At 33.0% G+C, this 18653-nt stretch overlaps 1 protein-coding gene across 1 annotated transcript in view; it reads left to right on the top strand.

Annotated features, from left to right (window-relative positions):
- The window catches only part of dysf (neuronal PAS domain protein dysfusion), a 163595-nt gene that overhangs the window by 130531 nt on the left and 14411 nt on the right, over positions 1-18653 (top strand). The window contains exon 7 of the mRNA XM_075290300.1: positions 6736-6969. Within this exon, the coding sequence (XP_075146415.1) occupies positions 6736-6969 (234 nt within the window). The remainder of the gene's footprint in view (positions 1-6735; positions 6970-18653) is intronic.

Here is an 18653-nt window from a genome sequence, read left to right as displayed (position 1 = left end):
TGACAAAATTTTCTATAGAAATAAAATTTTGACAAAATTTTCAATAGAAATAACATTTTGACAAAATTTTCTATAGAAATAAAATTTTGACAAACTTTTCTATAGAAATAAAATTTTGACAAAATTTTCAATAGAAATAACATTTTGACAAAATTTTCTATAGAAAATCTTGACAAAATTGTCTATAGAAATAAAATTTTGACAAAATTTTCTATAGAAATAAAATTTTGACAAAATTTTCTATAGAAATAAAATTTTGACAACATTTTCTATAGAAATAAAATTTTGACAAAATTTTCTATAGAAATAAAATTTTGACAAAATTTTCTATAGAAATAAAATTTTGACAAAATTTTCTATAGAAATAAAGTCTTGGGAAAATTTTCTATAGAAATAAAATTTTGACTAAATTTTGTATAGAAATAAAATTTTGACAAAATTTTCTATATAAATAAAATTTTGACAAAATGTTCTATAGAAATAAAATTTTGACAAAATTTTCTATAGAAATAAAAATTTGTCGGAATTTTCTATAGAAATAAATTTTTGCAAAATAAGATTTTTTTGTTTAATAGTTAAAGGCTGGTTCCATTCCTATGTCAGAGTCCAGCATTATCCTTTGGGAGAAAAAAGATACTGGGCTCATAAGATAATCACCTTCGTCAGGGTTGGGTGTTTTAAGCAACTTTAAAGAAGACAGATAAATGGATGATCTTGAGGAACTTTAAAGGAGACCACTTCAGGAAGAAAACGTTGATAAAATTACCTTGAGGAATTACAGTGGTCTATCACAATGGACTTATAGTGGTCTAAATTCATTCATTAAAAATAATTCATTTGGTTTTAGAGATTCATTTGATTTGAAAAAAGTTTCATTTGAAATGGAAAAATTTTCATTTGAAAAAGGTTTCATTTGGTTTGAAAAAGGTTTCATTTGATTTGAAAAAGGTTTCATTTGAAGTGAAAATGCTATATACCTTTCGTCCGATTTACACTCGTATGACCACCTGATGTCAAAATTTCACTCCGATTGTCTTGCATTTTTTTCACAGCAGGTACAGTTAACATTTTAGCAATGTGTACCAAATTTGGTCATATAGGCTTAGATTTGGGTCGTTATATTTGTGTTCCTTCAATTTGGGAAAATATGGCCAAAATATCCACATTTTCCTTGTAAAATTGTAATTGTAAAATTGTAGTTGGCCCCTTCCGACTTTCCACTTTATTTACTTGTTATGTATGCTTTTTATAGACTGATCTCCAAGTTTTAGAATTATTCCTTGATTAGGGATATCAGGCTTTGACCGAAGTTTGCCATATCTCAACTGTTATACGATTCTGAAAAAACACATTGAATATAATGACCAATATATGAACCATTGCGTGATGGTGATGCACTTGTATCATATTTTTTAACTTTTCTCTGTGTAAATGGAAGATAGATTTTTGTATGCTTACACACTGTAAGTGAGGCAAACGAAAATTCAATTCCAATTCAAATCGCGTGTGTGTGTGCGTTAATGGTACTTACTTTTTGTAATGACCCATTTTACATTTCAGTTACCTTTTTAGGGGAGCGGGGGGATGTGTTCGATAGTAGTGTCAATAGTTCAAATTCAATTTTACCAGATCATAATTAATTCGCAGTTATTGAAAAAAAAACTCAACTCAACCTGAAGTACTGCATATGTCTGTATAGCATATGAAAGGAAAAAAAGAATGGAGAAACACCCTTTCAAACTTTTATAACTAATCAATAAATCTTGGATATGTAGCTTTTGGCAATGGCCTGACCGTATTCATAGACATAAAGTACTGCATATAACGACACACCCTGCACAACACTCGTTGGTTACAGAGTTTTTGGTTATTTCAATGAATATCCCCTCAACAATGTATAGCTTTGCCAATGGTGGCTAAGCATTTCTACCACACATAGGCTATAAAGGCCCAGCAGTCTAGTATTAAGCGATTGAGTTTAAATTACTAAAGTCAAAGTGTTTCCCTATTTGGTTGGGGTAAAAAAAAAACAAAACAAAGGCAGAATAACAAAAATATTATAACTCCACTAGCTTTTGTGGCATATTGGTCAAATGTGTATATATGCATCTTTTCTATAGTTTCTCTCACCTCATGTATGGCTATTCAAATGTTAGGACTTTACCGGCAATTTGCCGCTTTAAACATTTTGACATTCATTTCCATATTAGTTAACGATTTTTGTTTTTTTATTTTCTGTGGAAAATTTTAATTTCAAAATAATTGAAGTGGTTAGCTGGGCTTTTAAGTTTTTTTACTGCAGCTACTGCATTGCTTTAGAAGCTGTTACTTTATTCTTAAATTTATGACTTGTCTGTTTTTCGACTTGACCAAAGGTTTTTTTCACTATATCCAAGCAATTTTATGCGGCATCCATTCATCTGGAGTTAGTAATTCTTGTTTAAATTTATCATAACTATGACATAATGGTACAGTTTAATTAAATGGTGTCTTGAGGCGTGTCGTCAATGTCTTAGCATGGACACCCATTGATGGCTATTGGTTTCCCATCCTCATGTGAATGCGAAAGGCGTTATTTGTATGAACATATGAGCCGGTTGTCATATGTTCAGTAGTTTTTAAATACCATTTAGCAATGAATATATGACATTTTATTATAGAGAAGTCTTAAGATATGCTAAAGGCCCTGATATTGTTGTTTTTGTCTGATTCGAACTTTTTTCTTTCAAAGGGTTTTGAAAGGATATAGAGGATAACTTTATTTTAGTTCTTGACTATTATTATAGTTATATTATAGTTATGTTAAAATGAAAAAGATTTTCTCATTTTAATAAAATTAAATGTAATATTTATATACACTTAAAAAATCCGTGACGCTAATTTTAACTTATTTTTATTACCAAAAAAATTGCCAAATTTTTTTTTTTCGAAAATTTCCATTTATTAAGTATGCCTCAAACATAAATTTTCCATTCTTTTTGTAAGTAAGTATTTTTGACATTTACTTCGTTTTTTACCTTTTATACACACAGAAAAAATTCACAAAAATTTTTCCAATTAATGTCTTAATTGAGTTTTAAAAAATATTCAATTAAAAATACTATCGATTAATGTTTTAATTGGACCAATTAGTTTTTTAATTGATACTATCATTTCTGTCATTGAAGACATTTCAATTAAAAAATTGGATCCATTAATTTCGTGATTGAATCAAAAAAAAATTTGTGCTGGTATATGATGTTATCGACATTTAGAACTTTTTGACAAAAAACAAAAATTGCTACTCGGACCATCTTTGTTTGAGATATCTCAAAATTGCTGAGTTTTTAGACAATGCGATTGGCCTGAAAAATTGATGTGCAGATGGGGGGTATATTAATAGGATGGGGGGTATATTAACTTTGTCATTCCGTTTGTAACACATCGAAATATTGCTGTAAGACCCCATAAAGTATATATATTCTGGGTCGTGGCGAAATTCTGAGTCGATCTAAGCATGTCCGTTCGCCCGTCTGTTGAAAACACGCTAACAAGCTATCGACTTGAAACTTGGCAAAAGTAGTCGTTATTGATGTAGATCGGATGGCCCCCATAATTATATATAGCCCCCATATAAACCGACCCCCAGATTTGGCTTACGGACCCTCTTAGAGAAGCAAATTATATCCGATCCGGTTGAAATTTGGTACGTGGTGTTAGTATGTGGTCTCTAACAACCATGCAAAAATTAGTCTATATCGGTCTATAATTATATATAACCCCCATATAAACCGATCCCCAGATTTGGCTTGCGGAGCCTTTAAGAGAAACAAATTTCATCCGATCCGGCTGAAATTTGGTACATGGTGTTGGTATATGGTTTCTACCAACCATGCAAAAATTGGTCCACATCGGTCAATAATTATATATAGCCCCCATATAAACCGATCCCCAGATTTAGCTTGCGGAGCCTCTAAGAGAAGCAAATTTCATCCAATCCGGCTGAAAATTGGTACATGCTGTTAGTATATGGTCTCTAACAACCATGCCAGAATTGGTCCATATCGGTCCATAATTATATATAGTCCCCATATAAACTGATCCCCAGATTTGGCTTGCGGAGCCTCTAAGAGAAGCAAATTTCATCCGATCCGGTTGAAATTTGGTACATTTCGCTAGTGCATGGCCTATAACAACCATGCCAAAATTGGTCCGTATCGATCTATATTCCATATAGCCCCCTAAATAAACCGATCCCCAATCATAGAAAAAAACGATTACCACTCGAGCCAAAAATAATCTACAAAAATTTTATTGCCATAGAAAATGTTGTCAAAATTTTATATTTCCATAGAAAAAGTTCAAAATTTTATATTTCTATAGAAAATTATGTCAAAATTTTATTTCCAATGAAAGTTTTGTCAACATTTTATGTCTTTACGAAATTTTGTCAAAAGTTTTATTTCTATAGAAAATTTATGAAGCATTTCATAGTTGGAGAGGAATATTTTGCAAAATCTTCCAAAATATCAAGAATTCTACCAATCTACCAATTAGTAAAAAATCTGCAATTTTTGGTAGACTCGTATATAGCCCCCATATAAAGCGACCCCCATATTTCAATTCTGGCTCTATAATTACAGCACAAAAGTTCATATCGGTTCGTAATTATTTCTTCCCTATATATATACCGGTCAAGAATTGAATATGTACGTATTTAATCGACCTTTCTTTTGTCTACTCTATATTTTGTCTACTATGATGTTAACCCTCTCGACCCTAAAGTTGCCTGTGGGCAACTTTTTGTGTTTTGAGACTCACTGTCAGCGTTGTTTTTGTTTTTGTTCATAAAACTGTAACGGTATCGAAAGCTACAAGTGTTTTCTTCAAATTGAATGAAAAATCAGCTAATTTGGTTGTCAATTAGCAAAAAATTTTTCATTAATACACACGTACCTCAAGAAAAAAATATTTGCGAATTTGAAAAGAGGTTTTTATACATGTGACTTTTTTCAAAAATTACAACAAAAATGTTGAAAGTTTTTATTAAATCTATTGTCAAATAAAATATTTCTGGAAGTCAAATCTTAGAATTACAAAAAAACAACAGATGGGAAATTTTTAAAATTGAAAAGTTGCCTGTGGGCAATTGTGGTAGTAAAATTACATATTTTTGAACATAAGACCTGGAGAAAAAAGGTTTGAAAAACAATGATTTTGAAAAAAAATGTGAACTTCAATTGGGATGTCCCAGTGACGAGAAATGCGGCGATGATGTGGAAAACATATCTGCAGTGCAGTGGGGAATTTGGAAGGAATCGTAAAAAGGAAGGAATCTTGGCAACATACTAGTGGATTAGCACGAATATTGACGCTTTATAATACTTTGGTTTTTTACACCGCCAGTTAAATTGACATGGGTTAAAAACAAAAAAAAAAACAAAACATTTACGTGAGTCACGCGTGATACACGCGAAGCCGTGAATGAAATTTAAACGAAATCTCGTGAATGAAATTTAAACAAAACCTCGTGAATGTGCGTGAACGGGATTAAAGCAAAATGTGTGGCGCGTGAGCGTGAGTAAAAATCAAATTGCGTTCGTGATTGTGAGTGAGTAAACTTTCTCCGAAATCACGCTCCCGATAAAAATTTACTTTCACGATCCAAACCACGCTCACGATCCAACTCACGCTCAAGATAAAATTCACGTTAACAATAAAATTCATATTCACGATAAAATTCGCACTCACGGTAAAACAGTCACAATCACGAACAAATTCACGTTCACGATTAAATTCAAGCTCATCGATTTTAATCACCTTTACATATTTAATCACGCTTAAGATTTCAATAGCGTGAGTCACTAGAAATTTCGTTAATTACCAGAATTTTATTGAGCCACGAAAATTGTAGTGTTCCGAAAATATTCGTGACTTACGAGATTTGTCGTGAATTACGAAAATTGTCGTGAAACGTGCGAAAGCGTGAGACATAAACATTGTTCATGTGTGAGCGTGTGCGAGTATGACTTTTCATTTCGTAACCGTGAATTCCTACCCACATGGCATGCGTGAGTACAAATATTTCTTCGTGAATGTGTTTGAGCGTGATTGAAATTCCACTCATGCGCACATCTAAGTATATATATTTACTGTAAAATAACAAAAAACTTAACAAAAATCCAATAAAACGTAATACGTCTATCATTACAAAACAAAATAGTTTGTAGTCACAATTGCCCAAAGTTGCCCACAGGCAACATTCTCTACCGCCTAAACGAATGGGCGTGGCGACCCGAAATTTTGGCTAGACGCTTCTTAAATGACTTCAACATGATTAAAAGTAAAAAAAAAATTTTAGCGATACCTATAAAAATTCGGGGTCGAAAGGGTTAAGAAGTTTTAAAATGCCAACCCATTTAATTGTGGATGACCGTCTTTAGTAGAAGTTTCTACGCAATCCATGGTGGAGGGTACATAAGATTCGGCCTGGTCGAACTTACGGCCGTATATACTTGTTTTTGTTTTTTGTTTTATTATTTATAGAGTTTTGTGTTTATAATAACGCAGCAATTTGTTGGATACCAACAAATCATTGAGTTTCGAATATCCTATATTAAACTGCGCACTATTTCACCTCTTCCCAAATGTTTGTGTTGTCAACAACAAAAATCGCCACTTAAAATTCCATTTTCAAATGTCTCAATTTCTAATTTATTTCCATTCATTTTCATTCCGCCCATTTTTTATTTGCAGGAGGATCTTCTCATTCATGGCGATTCAGTCTATGATATCATCGACAAACAAGATCACTCAGCCATTCAGGCTGAACTTAATCGCAATGTGCCACCGCAACCGGGACAACATATCAATTCAGCTGCAGCGGCTGCTGCTGCCATATCCAATTTAGAGGGTGAACATCGCATGTTTCTGTGTCGCATGAATGTTAGTCGCAATGCTCGCAGACAAATGCGTTTTGGAGATCAAAAGGTAAGCTATAGAGTTTCCAAATGTGGCATGTGCGCCAAAAGCTCGATTCAAGAGATAAAATCTCTATGAAGAAAATAAATCTTTATTAATATCGTTATCTATTTAGTTTGCTAAAAAAAATAAATAAATAATACAGAATGCTATTGAATTAATCATGATGCGATAGATGATGATAAAATATTTTTGCAAAACTCATACATATGTATGTAAAAGGCGATATATATTGCACATGCATCTTTATATTTACTTCAAAACGAAACAACGAAAAAAAAAACAATATAATAAACGGCATATTTATTATTTAGTTGTTAGTGAATCTATTGCGTGTTTATTGAGAGAATGATGTGCTGGCATATATTTTTAATAAATGATTGTCACTTTTGTCTTACTGACTGACGAGTATTTTATTTCAATTTTTCTTCTTTTGATAATTAATTATATTGTAGTTTCTTTGCTTTAATTAAAGTCTTTATAGTGATTTTTTTTGTTAAGTTTGTTTATGTCAGTCTATTACCAAAGGCACTCCTTTCCTATGGACTAATCTTGAGGAAACAACTCATTAAATTCTTTGAATATGCCTTCTTTGTTCTTTTTAAACAGAAAATATATTTGGAAATGAAATAAGAATAGATGAACACAAGCCATAGTTCCTAACACTAAATGGAAATGTAGTTTATGTCTTAAGTCTTTTGTTTTAGGAAGCTATGGGAAGTCACGACGTTTGTAATGATCCGAAATGCTCAAAAAGTCAAAATAGGGATCGTTTTATATGAGGATTATACCTAATTATTAACCTACTTTTTTATGTTTTTACCCGATTGGGAAAAAAAAAACTTTGACTCCAGGACGATCAAGACTAACTTTGTCATTCCCCAGATTTGTCTTGCGGAGGCTCTAGGAGGAGCTAATTTTTCTTGTTTTCAACTAAGATTTTATTTGAATTTTAAAATATATTCAAGTAGAATTTTAATTTCGAATTGAAGACAAAACAAATATTTTCTTCTATATATTCTTAAGAGGGCTCTATCTTAGATAAACATCTATTTTCTTATAGCACTAGCGAACAGTCGTTTTGTGAATTGGTTCTAGCATAATTTTTCTCATTGATTTTGACCTACTAAATACGAAAATGAGTTTTAAAAAATTTTATGTCGATTAGTTTTCGAGATACAAATTTTTGAACTTTTTTTTTTTAATTTTTGGAGGTACACTTACAAGTTTGAGCATATCTTTCGTCTTCTTTGACCTATTTGATCAAATCGGGTAAGTAGTTTGGATGTTGGCGGCTTAAAAAGGTTAAAAACCGGCGTTTTTTTAGTAAAAATGTGGCAGAAAAAAAACATATAAAAATTCATATAAAATATAAAACACGATTTTGGTTTTTTTACGTATAGCTGAAAATTTTCCAAAGAAAATAAGCCCTTACTTAACAAAATCTTACAACAAATAGCGGACTTATAATTCAAATCAACGCATCAACGCTGTTTTCCACATGGCCTAAAATGTACAGTTATATCTTTGTTTCTACTCTTTTTTAGGGCGTTGATTTGGTCTTTTCAGTCTTTTACTAAAATTAGAAGTACGCTATTTGTTGTTAGATTTTGTTAAGTGAGGGCTTATTTTCTTTGTAAAATTTTCAGCTATACGCAAAAAACCAAAATTGCTGTTAGCATCGTGTTTTATATTTTATATGAATTTTTATATGGTTTCTTCTGACACATTTTTACTAAAAAACGTCGTTTTTTAACTTTTTTAAGCCGCCAACATCCAAACTACTTACCCGATGTGAAAATTTTCTGAGAATGAGTTGTAGACGGCTCAATTTTCTTTAATTTGAGTAGCACTAGGATCAAATAGGTCAAAATTGTAAGTGTACCTCCAAAAATTAAAAAAAAGTTCAAAAATTTGTATCTCGAAAACCAATCGACAGACAATTTTTTAAAACTCATTTTCGTGTTTAGTAGGTCAAAATCAATGGGAAAAAGTATGCTAGAAACAAATAACAGAGAAAATTTTCTTATTTGTGACCTAGTGTAGTTAAGCGATTCGATTTAAAGCTGAGTGCCTTCACATGGAAGAAAATTTTATTGTAAAATGTAAAATTTTTATTAAACATTAATTTCAAATTGAAGACCAAAAATATTTTCTTCTATAAAGTCTTAAGTGGGCTCCATCTTAGACAAATATCTTATTCTCTTATAAGTAAGCGATTCGGCTTAAAGCTGAGCGCCTTTACATGGAAGAAAATTTTATTGGACTAAGGTCAACTTGGCTTAAATAATTCTGAAATATTCTTCAAAATTGATGAAATCGTCTTTGAACTTCTTGACTTTTTGCATCTCGACTACAAAGAAAAAAAGCGTTCAATAATAGGATGTTTTGGAAAATTTCAATTTGAAGTCGTTTTTTTACTTGAAACAGGGTTGTTTCTATCTCACGATAGGTCACATGGCGATGTTGTAACAGGTTGGCTGATAAGTCCCCGGTCTAACAAAGAAAAACTCATTTTTTTTCTCAAAATTCGTTTTTATTCTTCAACATAGTTCCCTTCAAGAGTGATACAACGATTATAACGACCTTCCAATTTTTTGATACCATTGTGGTAGTAATCCTTCGGTTTTGCCTCAAAATAGGCCTCAGTTTAGGCGATCACCTCCTCATTGCAGCCAATTTTTTTCCCTGCGAGCATCCTTTTGAGGTCTTAGAACAAGAAAAAGTAGCTGGGGGCCAGATCTGGAGAATACGGTGGGTGGGGAAGCAATTCGAATCCCAATTCATGAATTTTTGCCGTCGTTCTCAATGACTTGTGGCACGGTGCGTTGTCTTCACAGAAAAAAATTTTAAAAAATATTCAATTAAAACTTTAATTGAATCAACAAATTTTTTAATTGAAACAAAAATCAATCACAAAAATTAATAGTATCAATTAATTTTTTAATTGGATCAATTAATTTTTTAATTGGCCTTCAATTAATTTTTTAATTGATACTATCATTTCTGTGATTGAAGACATTTCAATTAAAAAATTAATTGGATCAATTAATTTCGTGATTGAATCAGAAAAAAAAATTTTTGTGTGTTGGTGGAACAACACTTTTTTCTTCTTCATATGGGGCCGTTTTGCCGCGATTTCGACCTTCAAACGCACCAATAACGCCATATAATAGTCACTGTTGATGGTATTTCCCTTCCCAAGATAATCGATAAAAATTATTCCATGCGCATCCCAAAAAAAACAGAGGTCATTACTTCGTCAGCGGACTTTTGAGTCTTTCCACGCTTCGGAGACGGTTCACCGGTCGCTGTCCACTCAGCCGACTGTCGATTGGACTCAGGAGTGTAGTGATGGAGCCATGTTTCATCCATTGTCACATATCGACGGAAAATCTCGGGTGTATTACGAGTTAACAGCTGCAAACACCGCTCAGAATCATCAACACGTTGTTGTTTTTGGTCAAATGTGAGCTCGCGCGGCACCCATTTTGCACAGAGCTTCCGCATATCCAAATATTGATGAATGATATGACCAACACGTTCCTTTGATATCTTTAAGGTCTCTGCTGTCTCGATCAACTTCATTTGACGGTCATTCAAAATCATTTTGTGGATTTTTTGATGTTTTCGTCGATAACCACCTCTATCGGGCGTCCACTGCGTTCACCGTCCTCCGTGCTCGTTTCACCACGCTTGAATTTTGCATACCAATCAAATATTGTTGATTTCCTTGGGACAAAGACCGGAAACTCATTATCAAGTGCTTCCACCGTATTTTTTCTTTTCAGAAAACAGTATTTTATCAAAACACGAAATTCCTTTTTTCCTTTTTTCCATTTTTTCACAATAACAAAAGTTGCTTCACAAAAGACGCTCTATCTCACAAAATAATTGACTTACAGACGTCAAATTTTGACACGAATCATTTGAAGGTTGGTACTATATAAAAATAGTATGCATTTAATACTAGCGACGCCATCTACGTGTCAGACAGCAACCTGTTAATATCAGTTGGGGCACAGCATCAATGGTTTCTGGGACAACAACTGATTTGGCATGACGTTCACAAAATTCGTCTTGGAGTGATTGCGACCTTGGTTGAATTCACAATAAACAGTAGTCCCCATCGCCAAAAATTTAATTAAATTCCTCGGTGCACTGCTGTTTACTTAATGCACGTCGAAAGTTGTAAACAATAATAATAATCACACGTATTTGTGGTCCTACAATACCTCTAGATTTCAAATTTCACGCAAATTGGATAAAAACTACGATTTCTATAAGCCCAAGACCCCAAATCGGGAGGTCGATTTATATGGGGACTATACCAAAACCTGGACCGATATAGCCCATCTTCGAGCTTGATCTGCCTTCAGACAAAAGACGAGTTTGGGCAAAATTTCAGCACGATTGCTTCATTATTGAAGACTGTAGCGTGATTACAACAGGCAGACAGACAGACAGATGGACAGACGGACATCGTTATATGGTCTTAGAATTTCTCCCTGATCAAGAATATATATACTTTATATAGTCGGAAATCGATATTTCGATGTGTTACAAACGGAATGACAAACATATTATATCCCCGTCACCATTCTATGGTGGTGGTTATAAAAGAAATGTAAATTTTGCTTTAAATAAACGTTCTTTAGTTTAAAGTAATGTGTACTCGTTGTTGTCTAAATTAAGTGGCCTATAATTAAGGATTCCAAATCTTTCGTATTGGGCCTAACTCTTGGTCATTGCCCAAATTTATAACTTCAGTCGATACCCGTCCGCTGGGCCCTGAAGTTAGCAACTCAGTGGATGACTTTGAATTTCGCTGCGTGGTGGCTTAATTTCCCATCACACTTGAAATTCGTAATAAGTACTTATTACGATGAGAAAATTCGCTATTAAAAAAACACGTCCGTTTAGTAGGATTCGGTCTATAGTTTGACCATCGTAGAAAATTATACTATTGCATTCCTTTGGTTTGAACTTAGAACTGAGTCGTTAGTTGTATATGCAATAAAAATCGAATTTAAGCTGAAATTCGTATATGTATATTTCTAATTATTTTAGTTATTTCCTGCACAAAAAAAAAAAAATTTACTTTGGTCTCTTCATAAATAATGACCACAATTGCCATGACTACATGGTCTGAAGGTGGTGTCAAGCCATTTTTTTTATTTGTATTTGCTTGCTTCAATGGAAGTAGATGTGGGTGTCGAAATAATTGGTTCGCCAATGTTTCCATTTTTGTATGGGTTGGCGCTTTGGCAAGAAGGATGCATTGCTATCTGTTAAGGCCTATTTTCTCCATTGAAATATAAAGTCGATGCGGATACAATTATTCAATTGTTGGAAAATATTCGAAATAATAATTATTATAAATAAATGTCGATGCGAATAATGAAAAATTAAATCAAATTTATTTTAAGCCTGCCTTATGTTAAATTACTTATTATCGGCCTGCCAAATGCATAGAAAAAACTCAAAAAGACGTAGAAAAAACTCACAAAGCTTCTGATAAAAAGATGACGCCCACATGCTGTCAACAAACATTGCACTTACTCTACAATGTGGCACACATTGTTAAGTTGAGTCTATACACACAAGTGTCCATATGCCGTTTTGCAATGGAGATATAGTGAAGAAACGGTTGCTAAAACTCCAAATTGGTAAAGGAGCTAAATCACAAAACTGTGGACGGAAAAAAAACAAACACACACACACAGAAGACCTAAAGCCTTTAGAGCAACCGCATATCTAAACACCATGCTATTCATAGAATGGTGGGACACACAACTTCATTGCGTTGTGACATTATCTCTTTTGGGAGATCATGGCAATTTTTGACGTTTGTAACTCATAATGTGACGACTGTGACGACTACTGGCATCGAAACAAAACTACTGCTGTGCAATCCTGCTGGTGCGCATGCGCACAATGATGTATGGTTTAAAGAGTGTATATCGTTATAAATTGTCAGAGCGTAGACCCAAGAATCCAACAAAGGGAGATTCTGAAATTCCCCTTGCAGTTTCGTACACTATTTTGAGAGTTTCTCTCCAAAACATCTTTAAACTCCCACCCCCATTTTAAGAGACGCTTATCCATTTAAAAGTAGCATATGTAGGCTTGTCACTTCAAACCCAAGAAAAGTAAACAAAAAACGAACAGCTAAAATAAAAACGAACGCCAACATCACAAGTAACAACTGTCATCGTTTGTCAGTTTATAAATCACTTGGATATCCCTCAAAGACAAGCAACACAGCAAAAAAAATCACAAAACTTAAACCTTACCGAAAAACAAACTAAGCTCAATCTCTCATCCTTATCCCGCTATCATCATCATTCATAGGGGCCTCGGCCAAAATTTAAACAAAATACCATTAAAAGAAGGACAGACAGATGAACATACCTAAGCTAACCGAAACAATACAGATGAACACTGATGAATAATTTAGCATAACATTTAACATGCAAAGTGTGGTTCAAGCATTGCTTGAATATCTTAAATTGTTGGCTTTGATTTCATTTCGAAAAAAGGGATTTTGAGCCATGACTTCTTCTTCATATAGTGAAGTTAATGATGATAAATTATTGGAATTTTTTTGCGATGAATTCTCGCTAATCCTTTAAGATTTTTTTTTTTTTTGAAGAACACCTGTTTTGTACCGAAAATGACTTTATTAAGTGCTCTAAATGTAAGCAAAATGTATATTGAAAAGCACTTTGAGGCTGCCTGAAGAAATTAGTATTAAATATTTAAAGTTATTACATTGACTCAGCTGGTGATGAAAAATATTCTGAAATATTTTTCAGAGACTTTCTTTCGAATGCACTATGGCTGAAATCCCGATTTTAGCGGCAAAATGTCATATTTTCAACTTTAGATTTTTCATATTTTCTAGATGGGGTTTACTAACGAACATATTGATAGTAAAAAATCAAAATAAATTGTTACTGTTGGCAACCCTGTTTATACACAAAGAGCCGTTAATATTGACAAAACTTGTAATAGGTGGTAACAAGAGTAAAGCAGCGCAATTTTTGTAAAATTAAAAACTGTTTTTTAAATAAATCTTTTTATAAAAAAAAAAAACAAGTATATACAGTAGTAAGTTCGGCCGGGCCGAATCTTAAATACCCACCACCATGAACCAAATATTAGGGGTTTCTTTGAAATTTCAGGAGAGCTTGAGGACACTTCCCGACGATCAATTTAAAGATTTCACCTATGAGGACTATATCAGATTCTGGATTTATAAGAACCATTTTTGTTTGAATTTTAGAGGAATCATTAACACCTCTTCTAAGTGTGCAAGAAAATTATAAAATAACGTCTTGATTTGAAATCTTAAATCTGTAGATTTTCACCCGAGAATTAAAATCTGGACATTTTACATTGAGTTTCAAGCAATTTTCATGATCAGTGCGCCTTCTATACCCTCAAGAAGTGAAGTCGGTCTTTATGGAGGCATTACCAAAAGGACCGATAAAAACTTAATCCGATACAGGTTTTTGTGAGCCTAAAATACCAGAATATTTACAATTTCAGGCAAATCGGATAAAACTACGGTTTCTAGAAACCCAAGGAGTTAAATAGGGAGATCGTTCTTATGGGGGCTATACTAAAATATGGACCCATACTCACCGTTTTCGGCACACCACTTTATGGCCCGAAAATACCTCTAGATTTCCAATTTCAGGTAAATTGGATAAAAACTTCGGATTTTAGAAGCCCAAGAAGTAAAATCGGGATATCGGTCTATATGGGGGCTATACCAAAACATGGATTTCCAATTTTAGACAAATTGTATATAAACTACGGATTCTATAAACCCAAGATGTAAAATCGGGATATCGGTCTATATGGGGGCTATACCAAAACATGGAACGGTACGGACCATTTTCGGCACACTTTTGATGGTCCTCAAGTACCTCTAGATTTTCAATTTCAGGCAAATTGGATAAAAACTACGGTTTCTATAAGCCCAAGTCCCCAAATCGGGAGGTCGGTTTATATGGGGGACCATACCAAAACATGGACCGACGCTCACCATTTTTGGCACACCTCTTTACGGTTCTAAAGTACCTCTCGATTTCCAATTTCAGGTAAATTGGATAAAAACTGCGGTTTCTATAAGCCCAAGAAGTAAAATCGGGAGATCGGGGGGCTGTACCAAAATATGGACCGATACTCACAATTTTTGGCACACGTATTTGTGGTCCTACAATACCTTTAGATTTCCAATTTCAGGTAAATTGAGTAAAAACTGTGGTTTCTATAAGCCTAAGAAGTAAAATCGGGAGATCGGTCTATATGGGGGCTATACCAAAACATGGACCCATACTCACCATTTTTGGCACACCTCTTTATGGTCATAAAATACCTCTAGATCTAAAATTTCAGGCAAATTGGATAAAAACTACGATTTCTATAAGCCCAAGACCCCAAATCGGGAGGTCGATTTATATGGGGACCATATCAAAACCTGGACCGATATAGCCCATCTTCGAACTTGACCTGCCTGCAGACAAAAGACGAGCTTGTGCAAAATTTCAACACGATTGCTTCATTATTGAAGACTGTAGCGTGATTACAACAGACAGACAGACAGACGGACATCGTTATATCGTCTTAGAATTTCTCCCTGATCAAGAATATATATACTTTATATAGTCGGAAATCGATATTTCGATGTGTTACATTTCTCCATTCTATGGTGGTGGGTATAAAAATATGTAAATATTAATTCTAATACTCAAGGTGAGTAGTTTAAATATATACAAATAGAATTTGCTAAATGTTTCTATTTCGTAGTTATTTTGATGGTTTTTTTTGTGTGTATTTTTTTTTGTGAAATTTTGAAGAGTTTTATCGTTTTTCGTGGAGTAAAAATGTTTTGAAGTGCCATTGGAAATTTTGAATGAATGAATTAATGATATTTTAAACATTTTGAAATCTTTGAGTTTTTGCTGGCAATTAAGAGAAATGATTTGAATTATATTATATGAATTACATATTGAAGTCTGACGGTTTGAGATATGAATAAGTCCTTTGCATGCGTAGTCTTGGCAGCAAATAAAAAAATTCATGTTGAAAAACCGAAATCAAATGGCAGTGGAAACGGTGATGAAAAGCATTTTTCGCACGAAAGAGAAAAACGCATTTTCTCGAAAGGACCTTTTAGCATCTTTTACTGGTATTAATATTGGTTTTTAAATCATTTACACCCAATCTTAACTGCTTTCTCCTCGGAATTTGAAAATGGTACTCAAAAGTCTCGTCGTCATTGCATTAAAGCTAGTGAAATATTTTTCACAACATATGAATGGTCCCCGATGTCTGCCACAATATACAAAATATTAGTATATTTATCTCAAAGAAACAAGGTTTCAGTAGTTACTATAGATTTCGTTACAGAAAATTAATCTGAGGCCCGATAAAAGTGTTGAAAAAAAGATCAGGCAGATACCGCTCGTAAGGATTCAAGAGTGCACAATACTCGTATACTTCACATGCATCTCAGAGGTATGGATAGCTCTGGCTCATATATTTCTTGTTTACAAGAACTTACACATACCATAATTTAAAAAAAATAATAATAAAAGCAATTTACACGGAAAGTCACTAAACGTTGTAAAAGGCTTGGATTAGAAAAAAACAACTAAATTGCAAAAAAAAATTTAAAGTGTAATCCTATGATCTTTGTGTGGACTAGAAAGTTGTTCATAAATATATAGGCTACATTTCTTACCTTGATTGTTTGGTAAAATTTTCTGTAGTTCATGAGCTGTAGTAGGAAAACCGAAAAAATCGGTGAAAAATTGTCATTTTTTTCGACATTTTTGGCATTTTGAGCATGAAAATGAAATTTTTCCGATTTAATATATTCAGCATTTATGTTTGCCTAGTCAAGTGCTACAACTTTGCTGAAGGATGCAAAAACAAATAACACGATTTTCAAGGTATTTATAGCTATTACTCTAAAAAGGGGGCGTGGCCCGCCCATTTTTTCTAAAATCCATTTTTTTATAACTACAAATCTACTCACCAAATATCGTGAAGCTAACTTGGTGGGAAGAATTTTTTGCCGCTACAATCATGCTTTCGCCCATAGTGGAATGGTGCGTTTTAGTCGATTTACAAGGCTGAGAAATGTTCACTTGTATCCCTTTTAGCAAAAGCTTTACCTGAAACAAAAACAAAAGACTTAAGACACAAGTATTACATGAGCGCTTTCTTCTTCTATTGCACTACTATGATTTCTAATTTATTTGTCAAATTTTAAAAAGGCCGTGAAAAATCAATACTGTTACAATCTTGTTATCCATGGCAGGGACCACCATTGTGCAATGGTTAGCATGCCCGCCTTGCATGCAAAGGGTCATGAGCTCAATGCCAGTAATGACCAAACACCCAGTTATGACAATGACCAAACAGTTTTTCAGAAGATAAAAATATCCTCTCTCAGTATTGGTGGTGATATTTCTTAGTGCTTCAAAGCTTCTGTAAATGGAATCGGGCAGGACTCATTGATAAGAGAGGAGTTCACACCGTGTGGTACCACAATATACTGAATAGTCTAAGTGAGCCTTAAATAATGGGCTAATGGACTATATCTCACCTATCCTTTGTTAGTTTTTTACTTTAGCTGAAACTAAAGACTTAAGACACAAACACTACATGAAAGTATTCTAATTTATTTTTTAAGCTTTAAAAGGCCGTGAAAAGTGTACATTTTTACGCACTTGTTATTCATGCTCATCTCTTGAAATTATGCTAGCCAAGGTTACACAGAAAAATTATTATAAAAAAAATATTTTGCATTTAATCACGAAATTTATTAATCCAATTAAAATTGTGTTAATCACAGAGTCTGATTTTGATTTGATTAATATTGCTTAAATTATTTTGCTTAAAATTGGATAAATTAATTTGTGTTTTTATGAAAAAATTAATTCAATAAATTTTTAAGATTGATTGATTGATTTTTAATTTAATAGTTTATTAATTAAAAAATTTTTGGTGACACTTTTTCTGTCTATTTAAATTTCCACAACCGAATCTCCGCTATGCAAATTTTAATTGAATTTAAAAACACTAAATTATATTAAATAAATTTAATTTAAGCGATACTAAATAAAATGGAACAAACGCCCAATGAACTTTCTTAACAGAGCACACATTTTTAAAATACACTCAAAAAAAGTTTACTTGGATTCAATTCAATTTTGACCTTCCCTTAAGGATTTTGGTATTTATTCCGAGCAAAAGATGCGGCTTCTTTAAACTAAAAAAAATTTTTAGCGACCCATCAGGCTTTAAATCTAGGACCAATAAAATTTAAATTAGGATACAGATCTCATTTATCAAATTTTCATTCTCTTTTCGCGGTTTACTAATAAAGCTATTCATGTACATACAAATGCCAGTTTAAAAATCCAAATTATAACGGATACTTCAAAGAAAAAATGTTTTCTTAATTCCAAAAAAACAAAAACTTTAAACCAAAGACGCTAAATCCTAAAAATAAGTTTTAGCCTATATTTGAAGCGTTTTTATCTTAAATCTAAGGTTTCAATATTTCACTTAATTTAATGACAATTTCTTTAAATCAAAAATTTGTTTCTTTACTTTAAAGAAAATTGCCCTTAGTTCGAAGACACGCTATTTTAATGGAGGGACGCAAA

Source organism: Haematobia irritans, chromosome 1 (assembly GCF_050003625.1).
Source record: "Haematobia irritans isolate KBUSLIRL chromosome 1, ASM5000362v1, whole genome shotgun sequence".
Lineage (NCBI taxonomy): Eukaryota > Metazoa > Arthropoda > Insecta > Diptera > Muscidae > Haematobia > Haematobia irritans.
This window is presented reverse-complemented; position numbering and strand designations above follow the sequence as displayed.